We start from the raw sequence: 26,501 nt of genomic DNA, 5'->3' as shown, positions 1-26,501 counted from the left end.
TTTCACAGACATCTTAATTTAAAATAACTTTGAATTTTTTACGACAATTTTAAAAATATTTCAGTGGTTTTGCAGTGCAATAATTTTATGGGTCTGCTCGCTATCTCACGTTTCAATTATGTTACAGTGATTTTATTTTTTTTAAGGACAGCTATAAATCTGGTTATTAATATATAATCTATATAAATGGCAGGATGTATGTCGTATGCAGGATCAATAAAAAAAAAAAACTTAATTCAAATAAGGTCTAGCATAGGACGTTTGAAATATAAAAAAGATGATGCAAGCGTGATTACCGGCAAAATAAAAAATTAGCAATTCAAAATGGCAACGGATGCACCGAGTATGACGCGGCGCTTGCGCGGTGTCCCACTTATGGCCGGAGGTCAGGGGTTCGTTCCCCGGCTTGTATTGATCGCTAGGGGAAGTGCGGTGCAGCGCACCTAGGCGTTCATAAACACTTATAAAATACGACATCTGCTTCAGAAAGCTCATGCACTTAATATCGACAGCTTCGACGTTGCTTAATACAGCTTCATCGGTATATATATTTATTTAATTAAATAAGAATGTTTTACGTTTAGTACTAAATAAGTAGCTGAAACTAAACGAATGTTTATCAATATTCTGATTTTATACGGAAATCTTTGCTTTAGAATTATGATATGAATTGATAAAAAAATATTCTATGCGGACTATTAGAGGTGAATGAAGATTTCGAGAGTTCATTAACAACCGTTTGACACAAGCTTGTTTGAAGTAACTAAGTCAAAGATATTTATACTTTTAAGAATATCTTAATTCACGCAATTAATTACTATAATCCAGTTACACTTGACATTGACACAAAATAGTAGACTAGAAGGAAAACACTGTTGAACTAGAGTTAGACCAAGGTTCAAACGCTTTAGTGAGGCCAGTTGATTTGTCCGAAAATATAATTATATATTTATCATTACTAACACAATCAAACGAAAATTGAATTAAATTATTGGCAAAGGATCGAAACATAAATAAAGTAAATTTATAAATAGAACGGCGTGAATCTGTTGCGATATCATAAAAATATCGATAAAAAAAGTAAACGGACAAACATTGGAGCGTTATCATGGGGTTGTTAACGTAAGTAGGCCTCGGAGGTAGGTCAATGACGGTCATTCACACTGCACCCCGCACGTGGAAACCTTTTGTACATAACATTACAATATAAATATAGAATTAATATATAAATTAACATGACAAATAACATTAATGAAACTAAATCTGTATTCATACAGAGATTAATTGTTAAACATCGATTAATTCAACTAAAATAAATATAGCATCGATGTATATAGATAATGTTAAAGTCAACACGGAGTTATGTCAATAGTTATTTAGTTATCACACCGTTCAATGCCATATTTCCCGTGCCATTTTATTTATCAGGCACTAGGTAGGTCAATGACGTTCGTTCACCCCATGCAGGCGCACCCTGAAACTAGGACGCTTACACCCTCCAACTATTGGTGGTTCACCCCTTTTTTAATTTCAAATACTTTAACATTTTTTCTTTTAGATCACTTGCACTAATTCATTAGTGATTTTTTTTATGTACAGCGGTGCATAGCAATATAATGATTGAATCGTAATTAATGAAATCCTTTTTAAAGCCATTGTTTTTTAAATCTCACGATTGTAAATAGTTTCATTTTGTTCTGTTATAATTAGTGACGTTTACAAAGATGCTGTTACTTTTTAATGGAGATGAAATTCTATATTAATTAAATTATTTTATGAAATACTGTGTGATAATTTTACGTAACTTATGTTTAATTGAATTTAAACAATTGAAATTTTAATTGAGTTATTTACTAACAACGGTTTACACCTGTTTTCTTAGTAGTCATGTATTATTGTTAGCTTTCGATTATTATTGAGTGTTAACAATTAGCAATTAAGTTTAATGTCAATAAAACTCCGATATCTTCCTTATAACTTAAACAGAATATTTAATTATGATATATGAAATAATTAATCACATATTTATTAATTATTACTTATAAATTGCTAATCGATTTTGCAACTATAAAGTATAGAATTTTTCGTATAGAGTCATCATAGACTAAAAATTACCTTGTAAATTATGACATTACGTAAGCCCTTAGTGTGCAATATTCTAGTTGCATCTACGACGTACAGAGTCCTAAGTACCAAGAACTGAGCCTTCGCCCATGTACTCGTAAAAGTAGATAGAATGTCTAAGTCAGCCAGGCCAGTAGGAGCCAAGGCTAATTTATACGATCCGAGTGAACGACTTTAAACTCTATACCAAACAAATAAAGTCTATTAAAGGTCGACGGAGGCTTCAATGACGTTCGTTGACTCGAGCGTTCGATGCCGGCGCATTGCTGTTTTCCTTCTCCGTTTTCATGCATTGATATTAGAAACTATTTTGTCTGTTTTATAATATTATAGTAACCATTGTCTATGTTTTATTATGACTTATGAATTCTGTGTAATATATAGAAAAATAATTAACAATATATGTAATAGGAAAATTATAATCAACTTATATTCAAAACAAGTACTTGTTTGATACCGTACCAAAATATAACACATTATTTGGTCTACGTCCGTCCATTTTCACAAGACACGGTCACTAGTGATGTACCAAGCAAGAACACGGAGGTCCACACCGAATGGTCGGTAAAGACGCGAGGCGTTGTAACTCGTGACCCAATTTCACAGCTGCTGGTTTCAGCAGCGCGGGAAGCCGCGGGGGGCGAAGACCGGGGCGGGGCGGCGGCGGCATGTCAATGCCGTACGTTGACTCCAAGCATCGACGCGGCCTCCGCCTTACATAACCATCGACAATGAGCACTCCGCGAATGCGTGTGATGAAGCCAAGCGCAATGCATTCAGTTATACTAACGGCTATGTCGAAAATCGCAAAAAAAATAGCTATCACCGTCCGCTGAGTCTAGGGCCTGATGGGTGACAGAAATAATTATAATAAAACGTGAAGCAATAACATCTATGAGTTAGCCTAGTGTTAGTATGCGAATTATGTTTGACATTTCGATGTGACTGAGAGCCTCAATTACCTTAATACTGTACTGCCTTATTATAGCCATTTTACAAACACATTCATGATTAATTCAGCTTTACTGTCTATTTTAAAATATGAAGTCCCAATCATAAGTACAGAAACATAGATCTAAAACAATGCTGTAACGAGACCTTTCCATATAAAAGCTGTATAAGTCATCGTATAAATTGTTAATTATATACAAAAACACTAACATATGCTTAATTTAAAATACAAAAGTTTGAAATTAATCCTCAGTATTGGTATAAATATTTAAATTATAAAGTAGTGGGTGAAGTAAACGTTTGTAAGACTTAGGGCGGGCGGTGTAAAACATTGTATGATGCTATGATGAATGTGAAGAGCGAAGGGAATGGCGGCGGACGACGACGGGCGACGCGGTTAGCTGGCGGAGTGCACCGCGTCGCAGCCTCACTCAAACAAGAGTTTAGTTAGTAACCTACTTCCGTGCGGGCGCCAACCGCGAGCGCTGCTCCCGCCGTTTAACCGCCAATACAGCGGTAGAAGCACGTATGACAGTGACGGACTATTTAAATATATACACGCATACGTCTCTGAATGGACCGTTTTAATACCGAAGTCAACTGGGGCTTTGCAAAATGTTTTACGGTGAGATGATGTGTACACCTTGTAAAGCTTTATGTTATTGTTCACGTCGGCATGCACTTGTCTTGGTTTTTTTTAATATCTTCATTAAAGCGCCAGGCACACACCCCCACACTGATGTTTGTTTTTAAAACGATATTCTTATTTTTTTTAATTACTTATGGTTATTTAAAAACAAAAAAAAAATACTTTCCATAACTTTTGCAGATTATTTGATTTTATAATTGTTTATTGTTGTTACAAACAAATTTCAAAAGATATCAAAAATATATTTTATATATTGATACGTCAAGTTGTTATTTTTTTTTTTATTGAATCAATGCATTTTTCATTTCTGGTACGATTTTAAATGGACTTCCTCTTTAATAATAGAAGATTTCTTTCTAAATTGTTTTGAGTTTACTATTGATTATATTGCTATCAACTCAAATTGAATAAATTAAATTTTGAGTAATGTTATTTAAAATTATTAATTATCATTAACTATAATCACAAATGCTGTGAAGTACAATCAGCGGCCATATTGAATCTAGTGGCGCCATCTAATGGTAGTTTATTTGAAACATAGCACTCGTTCACTTCTCAATAATCATAGTATAACGCGTTTATCGAATGCTGAAGAAAAAAATTAATAATATGTTTTCATTCATTTTAAAATATATATCGTACTTTTTAAACGAATATATAAATACGTGATTGAGGCGAGACTAATTTATGTCATTTTTATAAGAGTTAAATCTCCTTAACAGATGACATGTGGGCGAGATATGTTCGAAGTTGAATGATGAGCTCATAGACATATTTTGTCATATAAGTAACTCATTTCTTAATTTTTTTCCTAATTTCTTTTTTTGACAGTTTTAAAGAAATTTATATATTTACTCCTTGAAAGCGACAAGCATACTGATATTCTTTGCTTTCGATTTTGAAATATATAAAAAAAAAATGAAAATATGCATGAATAACACATGTTAAAATTATAAACCGTTGCTAAATAAAAAACAAACATAAGTAAGTAAGTCCGCTTTGCATTCGAACTCGTAACAAAAGAACAACAAATAAATTTTTTACTTTAAAATAACAACAGTAAATAAAATAACGTGTCAAAAAGTTCGATTACCGCGTCAGCTATTTTGAAACACCGGAGCCTATAATTATAACTCCCAAGTAAATCCATTACATTGAATTAGTTTTCAGTACAGCTCTAATAATACACGAGTTCGTTAGTGTGCGTAAGCGCGTCGATTTTTCGTGGATTTTCGGCTGAGCGTGCTCACTGGTTGGTCGTGTGGTTTGAAACTGGGTCGGTTCAGTGACCCATATGTTTATCTAGCGATTGTACCATAGTACGTAGCGCCTTGCCTTATCATATCACCGTTCGCGTTTTAGTTTAGGTTATCTGCCGGGCAACCTGTCTCCTGCACTGTTTCTATAGATAAAATTGAATGTAAACATCTACCAAAATATTATTTATCGGATTCCTCGATTTATTTATTATTATTATTTAAGAAATTCAGAATTAGGTCATCCGTAACTCTCACGCATCTGACGCTTTATCAATGAAACCAATTGAAATGAATGATCTTAAACAACATAGTGTTCTTAGCTCACTCAATTGTCATAATCATTTTAACGAATATTTTATATAAGGTTTATATATGTAAAATATTAAAATTATCAAATAAATTTTAGTATAGAAATGAAGATAAAAATATATTTCTTATGGAATAGTCGGTTCAGTTGCACTCAAGGACAGTGAAAGTTAGAGAAAGGATATGCAAAGCGGAGTGACGTCACGACCGCGTTGTATCGCGCTCCGTAAGATCTACAGAATGTTTTAAAGGACCCGCGTTGCAATATAGCCTGCATTATCATAATATTTACCAGAGAAACCCCTTAGGATTTTAAGGTATCATTACTTACAATGAAATTCAAAGACCGCATTGATTCGTATTTGATGTACAGTTTAAATAAACTTGCGTTGATACATTAGCAATCTATGTATCTGCGTTATAGCGCTTCAAGTAAATAAGCCCTTCATTTTTGTTAGCGCCATCAGTATTTTACCTTTATGAAGGTGAACACACACAGACAAAATTAACCCATCTGCCATCTCGGTCACGCTTGCTGTATTAGCTATTGGAGTGAGAGAGAACACTGCCACTAGATGTTAGTTATTAGTTAGTCCAACACGCAATAACCATAAGGTCACTTAGACAAAACGTAGATGCGTCAACGAACGCTCGCAAGGTGACGCATTGTCACTAGGAATTGATTATTGTAATACAATTGACGATGGACTCGTAACAGCTTCGTACGTTGAAAAATTCATTATATTAATGAACGTAACGGATACATGATGCGTTCTTAGACTTTTTTTTTTTCCAATAAAATTAAATTTTAATTGGAAGCTGTCGAATTAAAATTTATTCGCTATTAATTAAAACATTACATCGTTGAATTTTTTTGTAGATAAAACTTTAATATTCACATTTTTATAGACGAGACATTATGTTTTATAATAATATCTACTTGAACAAGTTCCTGACATTAATCGTCGGTTTTCACCAAATTTAAATTTCGAATCCATGTATTAATCACGGTTAACCCTAAAATAAAAAATACGAAGTCGGCACCCTCTTAAATCCGCTTGTTATATTCCGTAACGCACGCTTGTGGAACGACAGAACGCCCCACATTCGACATACAAAACATATCTGTCCCTTTAGAATTTTAAATATAAGTCTATAAATATTACTAACCAAAGAGATCTCATACATTTCAATTAAAACTCTTTATCCTCAACAAAAAAAAAAAAAACCTTACTCGATTTCAATCGTCAGGAATAAGTAAATATATCCATGAAAATAAACCTAGCTAGATATCGGGTGCAAGATAGTTCGTTAAAATTAGGGTCAATTAAGATAATGTCACTAAAATGGCACCAAACATACATCATGACGTTTTCATAAACATACACAACAAAACTCAAAAGTACAATTTGTATATATACGAAATTAGGTAAGCCTAAAAATTTGTATGATGCACTTAAAATAATGTAAATAATGTTATTTATACTATGTAAAATATGTATGTTATATGTAAATCTAATGATTTAATATTGACCTCAGCCTTAGATTTCCTCGAATTGATTGATAGATAAGGTTGATTTATTATAAATAAACAAAAATCGGTTTAGTTTCTAACAGCCAACGTTTAATTTTAGTAGCAAGGAGGATATATATAATTTTAGAACTTATTATATCTATGTTATTATTCATGGCTTGTATACTGTTCTTGTTGAAATCAAAAATTGATTATTAAGTCTAGATTCTAAACTACTTTTCAAACATATTTTCGCTAGAGTCGTGTTCATAAGGGCAATGGGTTTCTCACGGAGCGATAACGGCCTTGTAACTGAACCTTTACGACAATGATACCGAAGTCATGGACAATTTTAATCCGTTATAAATGATTTTCCTCTTAACAAGGATCTAATGTTCATAGCGGCATTATTTTATAAACATAGCTTTAGAATTAAATTATTCCATATATCATTCCTATTGAATGTATAAATTTTGTTTCACAAATATGTTAATCTAAAAGGTATTTCATGTATTTTCTGTTTGATTTCTGTGTGATTGATTATAAAAGCGAAATGTTATTATGGGAAGTCATTATCGATAACAATGGATAGAACCTTTCGCTCATAAAAGCGTCAGTGGGATATGATGTAACACACACACGTATCACATGTGCATGTGTGCGTTGTTACAATCACCGTCAATCGAAAGAGAAAGTAGAGTTCTATGGTGCCTGACCGCTAGTGATGTATCTAGTATCGATGTTTTTCGCAACAATAGGTACTGCTATTACTATCCAAACGCACCTACAATCAAATACTAAATATATGTCTATGTCTTGTTCAATAGGGTCGGAATATATTTGAATATATCCTTTATTAAATCAAAAAGTTTTTCTAATAATATTTATTTTAAGTGTACCATATTTTAACTGAGTTAAATTAATAATATAAATCCCGTCTAATTTATCGTAAACAGCAATCTTGAAACCCACTTGTAACCATTTTGATTTACTGTCGCTTTTCATGGAATGCACTAAGAATTTTATTTACTCTATAATGTATGCATGACAGTTATTACAATGTTTGTCATGAAATTTAATGAATGTGTAAGTCATATAGATTAAAAAAAACCGCTTGATTGTTAATAAAACACAAAAGCTAATATAATTATAAATATAATTATGACCATTAGGTAATTTATATCAAATATAACATTTAATTATAATATTAATTCAAACAAAACGATAAGAAAGTAATAAAACGATGGCACATGTTAAAAATATGCAATGTAAATTTTAATACATACTATCTTTTAATTAATATAACCGTTCGATTCGTGAAATTGAATGTTGAATGTTCTTTTTTGCGATGTTTTAAGCGTCATAGAATATAGAATCAACCTGAGTGTACAAGCGGTACCGTAACGCTACACAGAATACCGCTTCATTCTCTGTCTCGTTCGCTCACCTGCGCCTGCGCAGCCTGACCGTCGTTACTTTCGCTTTCCATTCAAAGCTTTTTATCATTACTGCGGCGTTACACTTAATGTACTTTTCTTTCAGTGACACGCCACTTTCCTTAATTTTTTACATTTTATGCGTAATACGTACGATAATGTATATTTCTGAGCTTTCGCGCTTTCAATATGAATTTCAGACAAAATTATTTAATAAAAAAAATATATATTAAAGGAAGCAGAGTGTAAGGAAAACCGGGTTCTAGATAACAAAATTCACTGTAGTTATTCTTGTAACAAAAACAAGCTCTCGTGAGGCAAGAAGTCAAAACTAAAACCTTGACCACGACGTCTGACATTAAAGCGCGTGCCTTTCACGGTTGTCAGGTGGACGTTGTATAACATAACTTTCCATTTTCTTCAAGCATTTCGTAAAAATATTGTTATCTTATTTATATTAGAAACTAGCGAATCACAAGAGCTTTTATCAACAATTTTTTTTTTTCATAATTTCGTATTAAGCTTCAGGAATGGCAACAAACAAGATAAGCAGCTGGCTTCTACGTAACAGTCAGGTTTCAGTTTCGCCTTTGCCACTATTAAGTAAGATAATACATGGCGCTATACAAAACGTGTTCAGAATATTTCCTATAGTTGAATTCAAGATTATTGCGACACCGGCACAAGTTAAGGTCGCCGATATGTAGCAATTTTCCCATTTCGAGGAGCCGAACCTTGACCTAGGAATTAAACTTGGTTTCGTCATTTGCGTTTAATTTTGCACTTTGAAGTGTTTATTTGTTGATTCCGATGAATGCGTTGGCTGTTTTCCAATGTATGATATAAAGTGTAAATTTTATAACATTCAAAATATTTTTATCGAAATTAAGAGTGAATGTATGTGGGCTCAATTACAGTCTATTTGTCACCTTAACATCTTTCAAACTTTACAAATTTCTTTTTAATTTATCACTTTTCAATTAATATATTATTATAAAAATATAAAATAAGAAATTTAATCAGAAATCCAGAGCGACGAAATCAAACACGTCATATTACTTTAAAACAGAAGCATTGATTTCCTTCAAATAGTTTAAGAGATATAATTCCATTTTTAAATTATTTCTTTCTTTTCATATTGGTATAAACAGAGACTATAAAAAAATATTAGTCATACCTGAACCACCAACTCAAACGGAGGTAGCGGCACATACATATGTTTCGCCACCGAATGCTTTACGCAACGCGGTCGTTAACCCCGGAAAGCGTTTTCCTCAATTTTACTTTACTATGTTACTGTAACTATATCGCGTGATTTTCTCGCCTGTTAATAGAAAGGAATTTAACACTTCTTTCATTTACCTCAATTCAGTAATATATTGCTAGTACATGAAATTTTATTAGCGTTTCTCCGGATCATGTGCTAAAAGGGAATCTTCCAATGGTAACTTTCTTATAAGAGCTTAAAGAAGTAATTATTTTTCATAAACATTATTGGAGAAAGTTATATACTTTATTAAAGTTTGTGCATATATTTACATAATACGTATATAATTATGAAACGTATGCTTTCTGGTATATTGCAAAAATAACGTCTTTATATTCGCCTCACGCTCGTTAGTCGATGTTTTAACGCAAATAATTATTTTAACGTGACCCGTTTCCTTCGCGTGCAAACGTTGACTGACTGACCGAATTAGCGTATATTTCTTTCATTTACATACCACTAATTATGGCATGTATATGACAGGACATATTTTATTCAATATAATTCCAATATAAACATCGGTTTCAATATTAGCCCTTTATTAGTTAGTTTTTTTTTTTTAATATCATGTCAAAAAAATGTTATTAAGAGTCACTATAATTATAGCTGATACGTAAAGAAATAGGATAATTTTTTTTAATTTTGTTGTCAAAAGTCGACATTTACATAACTGTGACATTGCCACTCTTACGCAAGGATTCAACGCCCTCTGGCGAAAGTTTTTAATTTTGAGGTCTCATATTAGTTTGTAACTTTTCGTATAGCGCATTTAAAGTTGTCTGTACATTTTAAATGAAAGCACCGAATGTATATAAATGTAATAAATTAAAAGATTATTATGAAATTAAATTGATTTATTTGAACGCTAATCAATTAATTGTCAGCACTGCTGGCATTGCAAAAGTAAACTGAATTGTATCTATCGGCCAAAAGCTTATGAACTAAGCTATTCATTAGCAGGTTTTACATGAAGACAGATATTAGTAGCCTTTCATTTCTCACAACTCAATAACTAATGCCGCTAAATTAAAACATCTTAATAAATTTGTCCTAAATAAACAACGGTAAAGAAGGTTTTGCGTAACTATATGTTACGTGCGGCAGTGAGAGGCAATGTTAGCTTTGCAATAGCGATTTTAACAAGTAAGCAATTTTAAGCCATAACAATGCCTTAGTTTTCACGAGTTGGACAGATTAAGTGCCTCCTCATTAATCCTACTAGATTGGCAGCTGTAATATTTTAAATTTGACTAATTTATGACGGTTACACTTAAATAAAAAGTAAAATAATGATGTTTCGATATATAATAGATATTTTTAGTTTACACGCTTTAAATATTTTATTGAGTCTCTAATTAAAATATAAAATATTTCATTTCATCCCTTGAATTGCAATATGCAACAACATCAGTCCAAGGTTGGTTCTAATGTCTCTGAAATAGTCTTTTGTTTCGTTAACGTATATGCCAAAAAAGGGTCAATGACCAGCCTCGGCGTTTCTACAACCGCTTGGTATATGATAACAGCATTAACACAATATGTTGAATATTTAATTCCATCACTATTGTAGTTGAATACGGTTCAATTTGCATCAAAACATTTGCGAATAGACAGCCTTCTAGACCGATTGTAACTATGGATGGCATATCCACAAGTGGAGTTGTAGTTTAGAAATAGATGTTAATAGAATTTGAACTGTAAAACAATGGAATAGATATCATAATACACCGACGGACGGCTGTCCTTACGTCCTCACATTGTAAGCGAGTAGCGGATAAAATGTGAGTTTGTTTGTCGTTCAACGTTCTTGACAGCCAAAAAGTGAAAACAAGCTGTGGTAGATGAGCATTGTGAAACTAGGCGAATGACGCGGACCGCACTCCGCCGCATCGGTTGGGTGTTATATAACGAAACATGTGTCGTGTAGACTTGAACATGTAGTCACATATAACATACATATATATATCCAGTATGTAATATTTTCATCAGTAAAATAGGGAAAATTATTAAAAAAAAAACAATATGCAATTTTTGAGAATATAATGAATCATAAGGTTATATTTTGAATCTCAATGACTCGGCCTTGTTATTTCTAAGCGCATCTCATGAACTATCGTAACGATATCAATGATTCTTTGATTTAATTTAATGAACATAAATTTTTGGTTAATGGACTGGTGACGACTTAGATCACAATACCGACTGATGTATGTCATTGACATCTAACTATTGTTTATTGTTGTATCTGATTGGTCATTCTTCAACTTTCCAAGTGACACAATAGGTTAACTCACCGCTCCCTTTAGATAGCGTTTTGAATTAGTTACAAAATTAACTTAAACAGTGTAAATATGTTCCACTTATTGAATACTCTGCTAACGATTGGGTCTGCAAAAAACATTTTTTAAGACTGTAAATCTTGCAAATAAATTACTAATATATATGGTCTATGAGTGAAAAATCATAGAATAATCTGTTTACATTTTCTTACTCAAAAATTTATAATTTGTAAGGTCATTAACATCTTTATCGTCGAATTCGGATTATCACCAGGGGCAAGAGTCGTGACAACGGAAAATCTCTATGAAAGTATAAGTGTAAACACTAGTTTATTTTTACTGCTATTAATTGTGACAGTCTAATAATACACACAAAACATATATAATATTATCTTAAGTCAGTGACAATCCAACTTCGGTGTTTAATTTCTAGAAATGTATATATTCTATGTAACTTTCGGCTATTTATTTGAATAAAACAAAAGATTTATAATCCCATCAATTCAATTCACGTCAAACGTAGTGTTTTATCAGACAACGCACCTATTTTTTGGGTATTTGTTAGTAATCAATTTCAATGTGAGGTCATTCAACCGACTGAATACTCTGACAGAATCGAGTGAAATTTTCTTTAGTACTGTAGCGATAAACAAATTGGGGAAAAAATTAATTTCTATTTATTTTAGTTTATTGAACCCTTATCGAGCAATCGATGTGACCGATGATAACATATTATGGGACATGTGCGTTTTGCCCAGCAACAAAACCATATCAGTTATTTATTATATTTATTTATATCGATTTAATACTGTTTTAATGAATAGAAAATGTATAAAAGGATTTACGAATACTTATGTTCTTTTAAGTCAAAGTTATTTTAATAAAAATGTGTCTGTAACATATTATTTTAGCGAAGATACAGATATAGTGATACGGAAAACTTTTTATTAATAAAAAAAATCTTCATGTCAGAGTTTATTTCATAAAAACAATTTGGATCACTCAATGTGTTATCAAACAATAACCAGAAGGCGATCAAAAAAACATTGAACTTATTGAGGCAGCGATGTAAAAATATATTTGAATTATGAACGCGGATGTTCAAGATGACACATTAAAAGGGAACCGTTTCCTGCTGACAATATTTTGGAAAGGGGTTACACAGGTTCACTTTCTCAAACGGGACATGTTGGCCAATACGTATGTTTTCGTGTTGTTGAATAGTTAACCCAGTTTCATTGGAACGCTCCTGGCTAAATATATCTTCCTACCTGACTGCGCTCGAGACTTCACCTCGCCATTTGCGGACTTGTTATTTATTCATCTTATATTAAATTTACTTTTGATGTTCATCATTATTTCAGCGAACACCAGTAGCGTATTTCTTTTTTAGTAAATAACAATAAAAATAAATTCAAACACAAAAGCCCTCCTTTCTACACCTGTTGAATATTGACTGTTCTTTGTTAACACAATGAATCAGTAATCTAGATTTTCACGAATAGAGGCCGATGCGAATGAACTCTGTTTTAATGTAATCCAACACCGAATTGTGCCATCGGCCCGGCTAACCTTTTAGACAAAAAAAAATTGTCGGGTCGCTTATCTACCGGCGTGTACATAATAAATAACATATATTATAAATGACTACAATATCAATTTGTGTATAAAATAAAAAATAAAATAATTGAATATTTTTTAACAACTTGATTGTACTGAGTCTTAATAGTTTCAACCTAGTGTCATAAAGTTCATTTAGCAAATCACGCTCTAATATACTAGTATATAGCAGTTGTTGCGCGGTCATGAAGAACTGCGCGTGCGCATGTGGCTGACCCAGTTTTGCGCCCGCGATGACTAGTTCCCCTCCATCGGGCCACACACGCAACCGCGCTACCCAGAGCCATTACTGCAACCCATCCTAACACTGACTTCGCTGCTTTTAACAAAATCCCTTTCGGCGGTTCATCGACCCCGCTATCGAAATCCGCACACTCACACGCGTGTCCTCGAACCGAGCTGTCAGATAAAAAAAATGAAACAAAAAAACAAACCACGTAACAGTCAATGAGTATAAGACAGAGATGACTATATTTCGGCGGTGTACGTTACTAAAGTAAGGTCGGCAACGAAATACACTGACGCAATTTTTTACAATGTACGTAATTGAGCGCTGACAGTGACGGGTGTGTGTGCGTGAGCGCCGAGAGCGTCGCCCGCGTCTGCCGAAACGGAGGCGGAATATTTAGGTGAAAGTGTTTCGAATTTCGGCATGACGACATTCGCGTTCAGTCGTTATCGTGATTTTGCCGAATCTAGAGGTTCGGAGACCGCGCCAGCCGCGACGATACACCGAGCTCCGGCCGCGCGATCCTTATGTGTACGTTTCATCCTTTCCGCAGGGAGTGCGCTGTACTTTGCATGCTGAACCTGACTGGTGGTACCCAAAACTATGCTGAGAGTCTGTGTTACGAAAAATTTTCGGAGACGTAAATTGAAATAGTGTTTCGGTGATTTTTCTATAAAACCGTGGAACTTTATGGTGATGTGCGGGCTGTTGTGGTAGGCAAGCTGTCGGCCAGCGACAGGCTGGGACCAGAGGCGCTGGACGCCTCCGCACACGCACTACAGCTACAGACGATGACATCCACAATGGGTAAATATACATATCCACGTAAAAATATTCATATAAAAAAAACTTATAAAAATAATATAACAATATTCCAACAATACGTTTCTCACAAATAATGTGATCAACGTAGAGCCCGTCGTAGCAATTAGCTACGCGCTACAACGCTGGCGCAAATCTTGTTATATCCTTATAATGCAAATATGCCTCTTTTTAATTTTTTCTTACAATTCAATGAGAATGAAATTATTATTTTTATTTTCTTGTTCTCGGCGAATTGAATGAATACTTTTTTTATTATTCTGACTGGTTTTTAAATATTACACTCAAAAAATTTATTTTTCTCAAAAAAAAACCTTTTTGATTGTAGCCAAAAAAATTCAAAATAAATATCCGGAAGTTTATAAGTGTTTTGAGAAAAAAAAAACTATAAATTACTTCAAAAAAATGTAAATAACTTTTTTGTTAGCTATGATGTCTTATATTGTGCAATATTCTCAATGTCTTATTGTGCAAACGTATCTATTCTGAAATAATTTCAATATAAAGCCCGCATACATTGCAAAACAAAAGCCAGTACCGTTCGGTGTTAACCATGACATTCCCAAATCGTCTCGTGAATCATAATCGTGACTTCAGGTCTGTGCAGCCGCAGCTTAATTTGCAGTATCCACAGCATAATTTATATTAAAAAAAATAAACATCAAATATAAAGCACAATACATAAAAATATTTAAATGTTAATTTTAAAACGCAGCGAACCATTTAGATCAAAACAATTACCACGTGTGCAATATGAAAGTATTATAACGATGTGCTATAAATCTTTCATTGGAATTATTATTAGTCTATGACGGGCACTTTTACTTTCGTGTTCAGTTGCCCTTTGTTTATGGTCTATGACTCGGGTCGATGTACCCGCGCCATTTTGACGTTGCCAAAAAACGTTTTTTACACTCACTTTCCAATGCGGTGAAAGCGAAAAGGTACTGAATGTCATTGCTTCCTTTCATAACATTGTAGTGGGAGGCGTTGTATTCAAATAATAATAGATAGCTGCGCATATTTTTAATCTGTAAAGCGATTGTTTATCTCCACAGCGACTAATCTTATTTTTTATATGGATGACAAGACGAATATTTTTAAAAGATATTCGTTGTCGTATTGATTTTTAAACATTCAATACTAATACTGACGGTTTGATAAACTATCATATATGAAAAATCCGGAAGAGTATAATCTCAAGTTTTTTAAACACCTTAACAATCTTTATCAACGTATAATATATAAAAAGGAAGTGAATAGATCGGAAGTGAATACGGTTTTTAAAAGGAACGGCTCAGTCGTGCCGGTTGAATGTCAAGGCGTATAACCGAAGGCTGAATCACAGCAGTCAAAATACCTGCTGATAAACAAACACATTATAAAAATCACATATATTTTTTCAAACATTTCGCTTTATTTTATACAATAATTAAGTTTCAAAGAATCCTCAGAAATTTAAAATGTTATTTGACATCTAAATCAACCTCTACATTAAGGAAGCCCTATCCAATAACGATTCTATGAAGTCATGAACACAATGTCATAAAACTATAGTTGTTAGTGATTCAACAAGGCATTTGTTTTTATTATCATCAAGCTATGTGCCTACAATAGTTTAAGATCTCTAATAACAAAACCATTTTTTATTTAATCTATACTATAAAATAGCGTGTCACACTGACAGAAGCTGTCATTTTGATTTTCCGACAATATAAGTACCACAGACAAAATTTATGAAATAAAAAAATTTATATCAATAAATATTTTATTATTAGAAATAATCGGAACGCTTATATGAGTTCATTTTCACATGTGCTAAGATGGCAGACGGTCGACCTCGCAACGAAACCGAATTTGTCACGGAACATTGAACACTTCCTGATCTGTGTTAATAACTTATTCTACCAGCGTTCGATCATTAAGTGAATTATATCATAACAAAATAAAATATAATTAATCATAATAGCAAATTTTTGTGTATATCATACGAGTTAACACGCTTTGTGTGTGATATAACGGAAGTTATTTCTATAATACATTACAATGTCAAATTATCTATCAATGTTCTAAAGCACAGTCAGCCAACATGTTAGTGAGCACAGGAGGGAAACGGTTATCCGCTGAGCGATAAGCCAGTGACCATGTCAAAGGACAGCTACACACATTTTCCGCTTCAACACGTTTACTTGAGAATCGAAAGTACTGAATGTTACCTCGTCTCAAAATATATATGGAATTTAAACACATACTAAATATATTATTTCACACAATTAATTTAATAACACTATCAGTATAATACATTTATTATTATCACAAAATGTATACAGCCTTCCGTGTTATGTGTCACCTCGCAGAACCTGTACTTGTTCCAAGTTCAAACACGCACCCCTTATCCTTGTATTTATTGTCATTGTCGAGGTTAATTACAGATCAAAAGTTTTGTATTTTAAATTAAACAATACGAAAAGATTAAGTTTCTTAATTATTGATTACCATGCAGTGTTCACATTTAAATTTACAAGGAAATAGAAGGAATAACAAATTATATTTTGAATAAGAATGCTAGATAAATTCTAATAGTTTTGTGTATCGCATCAAGAAGATTAAGGAAGTCGGATGCTTTATGACCTCTAAATATTAACGTGTGAAATACGGACCCGCGAATTATTTATTTTCATTGACATTTTGTTACCATTATCAAGGTCTTTGACGCGTTAATTTAAAATGTTTGCCAGAACTGAATAGGATTATAGAGCGATGCACTTTTGTTTATACATTTCTGTAAAATTATATTTGTTATAGCTGACACTTAATGCTCTGTTTTATTTAAAGGTTGAATATTCGGAGTGTTTAATAAAAATATATATGTATTTTAGTTTTGGCCACGTGTATGTAGTTGCTTTTGAAATAAACTAATTCCTTATCAAATACACGTAATATTTTTATTGCACTCGATAAAATATTCTGCGTCATTTTACGTCGATTCCTATTGTTTTAAAAAATATTATACACAATAAAGAGTCAACATTATATTATGGACACTCAACCGTGTCAACTGACCATTTGATCTATTAGATTTTGTAATTTTTCATTAAAACTCACATATAAAAACTTTTTAGTAGTCTCAGATTGATACCTTTTTAATTTGCAACAATTTAAATACATAATGAACTGTTAAAATTCACTTGGCATTTGTTTATTCGGTGATACAAACTTTCAAAACATTTAGCACATCATAAATAAAGTGTAACGTTTTAATTCGCCGCACGACATACATTTATAAACGTCTCAAGTTCACAACTACAATATAAGACAACAGAACAACCAAGGTCAGGGAGCTTTGTGCATTGGCCGCTATGACGGAAACCTACAGCTGATGACGTTTGTACATTAAAAAATAATCTTTGTCGACACAAACGTCATATCAGAACAAATATAAGAACTGTTGATAGGAAAAAAAATCACGCATAAATCTCTTACACGAACAAGCTGCTTCATTTAGGTCCGTCCAGAAAATAAACTTTATTTCCATAATAATTTCGATAACTTTAAACAATTTACGCTATGTCAAGAAACGTGATAATATTATTTAGTTATTTGGTAATTAAAATTTTCATTTCTACCAATTAATACATTGTTTTTTGAATTGAAGCAGTCGTTCTTTTTACGACGCAAATGCAACGACGCAATTCCGTAAAAAAAAAATATATAAAAGATTTCGTAAACATTATTATGTTATTAAACTATTTCTGATATTTATAGTATATTTGTATAATCAAAATTGCTTTTGATAGTGAATCTTAATAATATATTTATTCTTAGATCTGAATTCAAATACGGCCCTTTGGCAACAATCCTAGCCATATAATTAGTCTGTGTTCATGAACTAATTGGCCACGACCATTCTCAATTCTCATATCAAAATACGTAACTTTTACGTATGTGTACGTCACAGAAACACATTTCTCACGCGGCACATGTCATAACTTATGAGTAAATATTTCAACGGACGCACGTATTCATGGTCCAGCAGATTTCAATTATCAATGTCATAAAATTACGTATACAATTGCATGAAAGGAATAAAACATGCTTTCACGAGATGAGTTCTATAGTTACGCGGATAGTGTACGTAGCGGTCGGACCTATTGATATACTATTTATAATGCTACTAGGAAACATACCAGTGAATATAAATTTTTCAAATATTAAATTTGGTAATAAATTGATAAAAGGATTGAATATACATTGAATATAATTTTTTGTGGTGTAGAAAAAGTACGACAGATCATCAGAAATGAAGGGTCCATTTTACGTATCACAGGCCGACATGTCCCCGGAATGCAGTGAGTAAATCATAATTTTTCACGAATTATGATAACCCGCATAATATTATTACAATCACAAGTGAATCAACCGTAACTAACGATGCCAGAAGTTTACAATAAATAAATAGATATTTTTAATGTTTTATTAATATATTATTTGTTTGTCCGCAGGAATAATGACACTCAGCCGCGGCCCGTGTGACCTCGACAACATGAGTCTGTTCCAAGACCTCAAACTGAAGAGGCGGAAAGTTGACTCCCGATGTAGCAGTGATGGTGAGTAATAAATACTCATAACCGAACAAATATATAAGAAAATAGCTTAATTGTTAACAAAAAACTCATCAACAACATTTATAACAAATGAATCTGATAATAACTCATGTCCAAACACGGAAATAACTAGTAATGCTGCAGGGCAAATAAATCTGAATAGTAAATCGTTATAATATACCATGGCAGTAAGGAGTAAGGTCATGAGCGGTAAATTATTATTCCGACCGAGTCAGCCTTTGAAACTCAACTCACGGAACGCTTGTCACTTTCGAATGCGATAGTGAATTCGACTCGTTCCCGGTAATTCTGTTTCGGTTAGAGAGAGATGAGTTTTCTTTTAAAATATTATTTTGTTCTCCAAAAACACCATGAAGGACATCTGGTAAATATTTTTTAATAGAGCAAGCACCCTTACAGAATATATTCTTAGGAAAAAAAAAACATTTATTGAAAATTAAGCAGAGGCCGCTAGATTGATTACCTTTACAATAGAACATAAAATAAGTTTATCACTTTTAATTACAATAAAACTAATATTGCCATCGGAATGCGCGGGTATTTATTTATTTTTTTACATCAAAATATTACGCAATATATATATATATAAAAAAAATCGTTTTGAAACGACGTCATCCGTCGAAAGTTTCGTAATCAAACGTGAAAAACAATCCACAGAGTATACACTTTCACTCGAATCTCCAAATTAAATACCGGTTAGACAAGTCCAATGCCATGCTTTATTTATAGCTGTAATTATAATTATAACAAAATTATTTCACATACAAAATCTACATTCGAAATAACGTATAATATAAATCTTGGCGCTTTCAACTTGTGCATGTTTTTTAAATACTTCTAATTTGGTAAGCTGCGCCTTTTTGAGCCTTTTTAATCTTTCTTTGGACGATGATTATCTTAACGACAGTTGAAAGTTTTAATAGCGATTTCTTTTATAAAAATAGCCATCGTATTTTTCATAAATATTTTGTATTTAAATTATTACTTACGGACTGATTAAACATTATTTTAGAAATTTAAATTCGTGTACATTTTTAATATTATTTCTTATAAAGACAAAATAATATTATAGAGCTGTTTTTGACAGTGTCAAATATTAGATTATGTTTGACTTGTAAGCTCTCTTTGTAGTGCTATAAATAAAACATAGATGGGTTTACAAAAATAGTTAATACATACATTTTTATCTCTCTTTTACAAATCCATTAACAAAGAATGGTTCAAGGATTCCTCTATATTATTATATTAACTAGAGTTTTTAAATATAGCGGTTATGTTTATGAACTAATCTTATTATTAATAATTTTCAGTGATAAAAATAGTGAAACGAAATACATTTTTATCACTGAGTAACGATTTCAATCAGCTAGGCTTTAAGGGTTACATTGTCTTTTAAATATATTGATCCACTATTGAAAACTACATAGTATATATGAATATATTGTTTATTAATTTCTTTTTATGGTGGGTAGGAAAAATTGCATTCACGCTTTTAAAATATTGATAATAATCTAGAAATCGTTTTGGAGAGCAAAGGATCGTTCGATAATTACATCGTCTTGGTTGCGAACACTGTTTAAATAGGTGTATTCTAAAGAGATTATAGGATATCTTCAATGAATTACTAGGATGATCTTGAAGAGTGCGGAAAAAAAAAATACTTTATGGTAATAAAAAGAACAAATCATATTCTCTCCAAAAACTGTCTAGGCTTTCGATTCGTCGTATTTTGCTTATAAAAAATTAAAAAAATTGTTGACTTTTAGAATTCTGTTTAAGTATCATAAACACAACATTTTAATTATTTCTGCAACCGGTCAACCTAAGAAATTTTTAAGGGCTTGGTTAAAGATATTTACATAAAATAGTTAAATAAACTCTAAAGTGAACTAAAAGAGAAATCATAAACACTATTGCAATATTGTACAAATCACGTTATTTTTTTTATGGACGTTTTGCGTATACGTTGATAACGTTTTCATGACGTGTAGTCTCGTCGGGGGGTGTGACGCGGAGTGGAGGTGTGCAGTACAGTGCGCTGTCATGAATCATGCATGCATTCGAAAGATTACAACTATTGAAATTCACCACTCCCCGTGTTTCATAGGAAACAAATAATTTTTGTATATAAATTTTGTTTGAATTTCCAATAAAGTCACGCTGATAATCTTCTATAACGTCTTGACCTAATGGTATTTTTTCATGACTGTAAAGCAGTTTAACAGTTAATTTAGATAGATTTTTTTTTAATAATGTGAATATTCAATTATTTAATGAACACTTTATGGGTAGCGTTTATATTTAATAATAAAACTGATATTACATGCTCCTATCTCAAGGAGCAAATAATGTTTTTAAGCCGCATTACGCTGTCGGGTATAGAATAAAGATAATTTGATCTATACAGTATACAGATAATTAAAGGATACGTTTAATAATAGCCGAGGGCCGGCGCATTGACACGTGGCGTTGCGGCGCCTCGGGTGGCAAGTGGGTTGGAAACAAAGTAGGGGTTGACCCAGTTTTTCTCGGTCAGTGACCGCATCCGACCTTCGCTTGCACCGATCGAAAATGAACCTCTGTTGAAAGAACGGCATGTTACGTCAGGAACTTCCTTGTTGAAACTCATTTCCGGAACATTTACATGAAAAGAATTTTCCCAACAATCTAACAAACTTTCAAACAATCTAATACAGAACCGCAATACTGAAATATTTACACGAATCTCAAATCGCATTTAATTTATATAAACACCGTGGCGATCAATCAACTTAATGAGCCGCATTCAATTGGGACTTATCTAAGAAACTAGTCTAGGACCTCAGTGGATTGCATCACGCGGCTAGAAAGATCAGTCCCCACCAGTGATGTGGTAAAGGACGCTGAGTGAAATAGAGATCGTCCTCGAAGCGAGAGCGGTGCACGCGTTGCAAGTCATTGTGCGGCTGCAGTTCGCACGCACGGCCGTCTGAGTGACCTAATAGTGCTGGAGGGAGGGACCGGGAAAGGTGCGGGGAGCGGCCCGCGCTGCCGCTCGTGCGGTAGGTCGGGCTCACTGCGCGTGCCTACCGCCAGCCGCCCGCCGACTAGTGGAAAACTTTCTTCGTCACTTTTCCCCGCGTAAACAAAACCGCGAAAACAATTCCAAATAACGATCCCCATATATTTGTCGTTGATCGGTTCGCGAGTATCTAACGTTATTAAAATCTGTCGAAGCTCGTGTGCAAGTTATGCAGTCAAAAGTTTTAAGTTCAATGGACCTAGTGATTTGGGCTAAATCGACATTGAAGCGGGTAACCTACACATATGGATTTAGTAATAAAAAGTCGGTATAATTTCTTATATTGCGGTAAAGTGAAGTATTTCATTAACATATTATATAATTTTTGGAAAACTTTTAAATTTGATAAAGTGAAAATAATTGTTATCGTGAAGATTGAGTTCGATTGCATACGATCTTTAATCCTACACTTAAAGTGTGGCTTAAAAAATCCTTTGGCTTGCAAATAAAAATTTCAAACTATAGTAATTAAAGGAAAATTCGTTTATAGCCTAGAGCTACATATTTAAGTACGTGTAACTAGTTGCTAGAGTCCTTTGTAATGTTGTAGCGCGCTGCACAACGCTTCCGGGCGCCGCATCTGCGCTCGCGCTGCTTTCACTTTCTCCTCGATCGCAGCGCTGCATCTCGCGTTCACTTTACTACGTGTGACTACACTTCCTACATTTTCCATTCGTTTTCATTAATATAATACATAACATATTTATTTCATAATAGGACACGGCATTGCAACAGAGTGATCGTCTTAGTTGTAAAAGGTTCTTATAAAATCATTTACTTCCGTGAATTAAATAACTTTTCTATGTGGTCGGGGCCGCGCTCACATTGTGACGCAACCGGCTAATCTAGTCGGCGGTGGCGGGAAGTGCAGTGTCGCGTCCCTGCGCCGCACCCCGCACTTCTAACTGCGACCACGCTGCTCGGTCGTTGACATTTCACCTAGTTTCTATTTGTGACTTATTAAAATCCCGCCTATTCTTTTGCGAGAAGGCGGAAGGGTACCACTGCTAATAAACGTGTTTTTGTGTGTTTCACAGGCGAATCGGCAGCCGACACCAGTACGTCTTCGCCAGACCCGGGGCCGCCATCACCGCGCATGGCCGAGGCGGGGTGCAGTACGCCGCCTCATCCGCCGCCAGTTTCGACGGCGGCGGCTCACCCTCACCTTCGCCTTCATGCCATCCCACCGTAATCCGTTCAGCACCACCGTATTCAGTCATCAAATTCGAAGGAACGTCTTCTGTCAAATCAGAAAACTCTACTGTTAATAAACATGAATCGACGCCTTCGCCGCAGCTCTCCTCCGTTAAGCTCGAAGCTACGCCACCAGAGCCACACCCTTACCGGCCTCGTGCTATTGCACAACCTCAACAAAGTTCTCATCCAGCTCTTTCACCGGGACATTGGCCACAAGCGGCATGTATCAATGGTGTCAAGCCAGAACTCATTGGCGGTCATTTTCCCCCACAACCGCTGGAACAAAAGGCAGGCATGCGAGGCTCAAACCAGTGGCGAGGAGCCCCAGCTGTCATTATGGGTGAATCGGGTGGAGTAAGAACAATGTTTTGGACATTACCAGCTCCAACGGCCGGTAATGAACCAGCAGCAAGTGCCTCTCACACGGCCACTCCACCTACACCAGACCCCACGACGTGCAGTGAAGAATCCGCTGCAAGATTGCTGTTAAACCTTGGTGGTGAATTAAGACGGCCAAAGGGACCACCCTTAAATATGGAATTATTATGGGCAGGTGATGTATCACAGCTGCCAGCTCATCAACAAATTCATGCGCTAAATTTAAGCGCAGCAGCGGGAAGCGTTTCAGGAATAACCGGCGTCCCAAGTGCGAGCTCTTTAGTGCCGAGGCCAGAGCTTAGAACTTATGCCCCTGAAACTGAAAGGGATGAAGATGAACAACCTATGATATGTATGATTTGTGAAGACAAAGCGACAGGTTTACACTACGGAATTATAACATGTGAAGGTTGTAAGGGGTTCTTTAAAAGAACTGTGCAGAATCGGCGGGTTTACACGTGCGTAGCTGATGGTGGCTGTGAAATCACGAAAGCTCAACGCAACAGATGTCAGTACTGTCGATTTAAAAAGTGTATAGAACAAGGAATGGTATTACAAGGTAAGTAATGCTTTCAAATTGTATATATTTGTAATCAGGTATGACTTATGGTTTTACGATTTTTTTGCTCCGACAGCTGTAAGAGAAGATCGTATGCCGGGAGGACGTAACAGCGGTGCCGTCTATAACCTATATAAGGTCAAATATAAGAAGCATAAGAAAGCAAATACAAAAGCTGCGACAACTACGAGCCGAGCGTCGCCACCAGAAAAGCCTAAAGAACCAGTGCCTCCTCTCCCACCCCACCTAGTTAACGGCACTATATTGAAGACTGCCCTAACAAATCCCAGCGAGGTAAATATACATAATTTTAATTACGATACATTCACTCTCTTAGTTGGTAATATAGTAATACGACGTTATTTTTTAGGTTGTACATTTAAGAGCGAGATTAGAAAGTGCTGTATCATCATCGCGAGATCGTGCAGTACCTTTAGAGCGGGCGTTACATATGATCCGAGCTCTAATCGACTGCGATGCCATGGAAGACATTGCAACCGTCCGACATTTGCCTGACTTACTCCACGACACTTCCGAAATCGGCGATAAACTATGTAAAATAGGCGACTCAATTGTCCATAAAATGGTCGCATGGACGAAAAAGTTACCTTTCATCATGGAAATACCGATGGAGATACATTCGAAACTCTTAATGGAGAAATGGCACGAGATATCAGTGTTGACGACGGCAGCGTATCAGGCAATGCACGGAAAACTTGCCCACGCGCCGCCCTCGTCAGACCACGAGCACGATTTCATGCAAGAGGTAAATAAATTATTAATATCAACTTTCACCGCTATTCGGTACTTCATACCAACCTAGATTATGGCTAGCCGGCCCTAAATTATAGGTACTCAAATGATCACATTCGCTCCAGAGACTTCCGCCGCATGCGCGAGCGCAGTTACGTGATCTGCATCGTTGCGCAACCAATAGAAAGTCACCTCAAACTGCACTCGGACGTTTGCATTACACAGCTAGCTATTAGAATCGTAAAATGCAATGGTTTCTATTACCTAGCGCACAGAATTAATATTAATGTAGCTATACTGAAACCGAGAGCAATAACTTTACACTATCCGCTCTATGTTCCCTGCGCTCTAATGATAAACTTAAAATGATTTATCACTATAAAATTTATAATAAAAAATAAATTAATAATTAATTTTCTTTTAAATTATGCGTAGCATTACCTAAGCTAATCCATGATGCCGGCAGTTGCGTAAAATGTTTTTTCATTGTCTAGTGCATTTCCCCGTTAACGAATATAAATTACATTATTACGTTAATATCGATTTATATTCAAAAATGTCTTCATAAACCTAAATAATTTATTTCAAAAGGAGTTCATACATAATGTTAATTTAGAATTGTAAGCGATTTTATTTGTATAAATCGAAATGACATCAGAATTATGTATTTGTGACAGGTGAACGCAAACCTGAGGACGCTGCAGAGTTGCTTGACATCGCTCATGGGTAGACCCATCACGTTGGAGCAGCTTCGACTGGACGTGGGGCTGGTGGTGGAGAAAATGACCCAGATAACCTGCGTGTTCCGCAGAATACAGCTCAGGATGGAAGAGTATGTCTGCTTGAAAGTATACATACTTCTCAATCAAGGTACGAAAATCGATGATCAAGATTGTATTCAGTATATTATAATACAAAACGGATGCCGAGGGACTTGCGGGTAGCACAAGCAGACCATCGAACACGTATAAATCCAGAACAGAAACTTATTAAGATTGCACTAAAGAAATGCTATAGAAAAACCCTTTCACTCTATTGTTCAGCTGTTTCATAATATATTATAGAATTATAGATACGTTGAGATCGATTGATTTCGCTTGACGACACGTTTGAAATCCACTTATAGACGAGGGTGCATCGCTCCACACCGCATCTAGGTCACGATATATAATTATATAACCCTGGTTGTCGACCTGACTCCTTCATATATTTTCAGTGTACTTTTGTTTTTAGGCTTTGATTTATAAAAATATATATAAAAAAAATTGTTTCCGCATATTAGTCAAAAAGTCTTGCATAATGCAAACCGTTATAATTAATTATACGTATTCAATATATAAATGTATATGAGGTGAAACAAAAATGAGAATATAATATAATAATATATATAATATATAATTAAATGTATATATTTATATATATATATAAATATATAAATATAAATATATAAATATAAATATATACATTTAATTC

General features: G+C 34.2%; 1 protein-coding gene across 1 annotated transcript in view; it reads left to right on the top strand.

The window, feature by feature from the left end:
• The first annotated feature begins 3,545 nt into the window (after positions 1-3,545).
• Positions 3,546-26,501, top strand: part of LOC116768173 (hormone receptor 4) — a 29,144-nt gene continuing 6,188 nt past the window's right edge. The window contains 8 exon segments of the mRNA XM_032658848.2: positions 3,546-3,700; positions 14,187-14,440; positions 18,958-19,062; positions 23,179-23,277; positions 23,280-24,275; positions 24,352-24,569; positions 24,646-25,041; positions 25,706-25,898. Of these exon segments, the coding sequence (XP_032514739.2) occupies positions 14,425-14,440; positions 18,958-19,062; positions 23,179-23,277; positions 23,280-24,275; positions 24,352-24,569; positions 24,646-25,041; positions 25,706-25,898 (2,023 nt within the window). The 5' untranslated portion in view covers positions 3,546-3,700; positions 14,187-14,424.

This window comes from Danaus plexippus, assembly GCF_018135715.1.
Source record: "Danaus plexippus chromosome 3 unlocalized genomic scaffold, MEX_DaPlex mxdp_34, whole genome shotgun sequence".
NCBI classification, from domain to species: Eukaryota; Metazoa; Arthropoda; class Insecta; order Lepidoptera; family Nymphalidae; genus Danaus; species Danaus plexippus.
The sequence above is the reverse complement of the archived record's forward strand: the minus strand, read 5'-3'. Positions and strand labels throughout refer to the sequence as shown.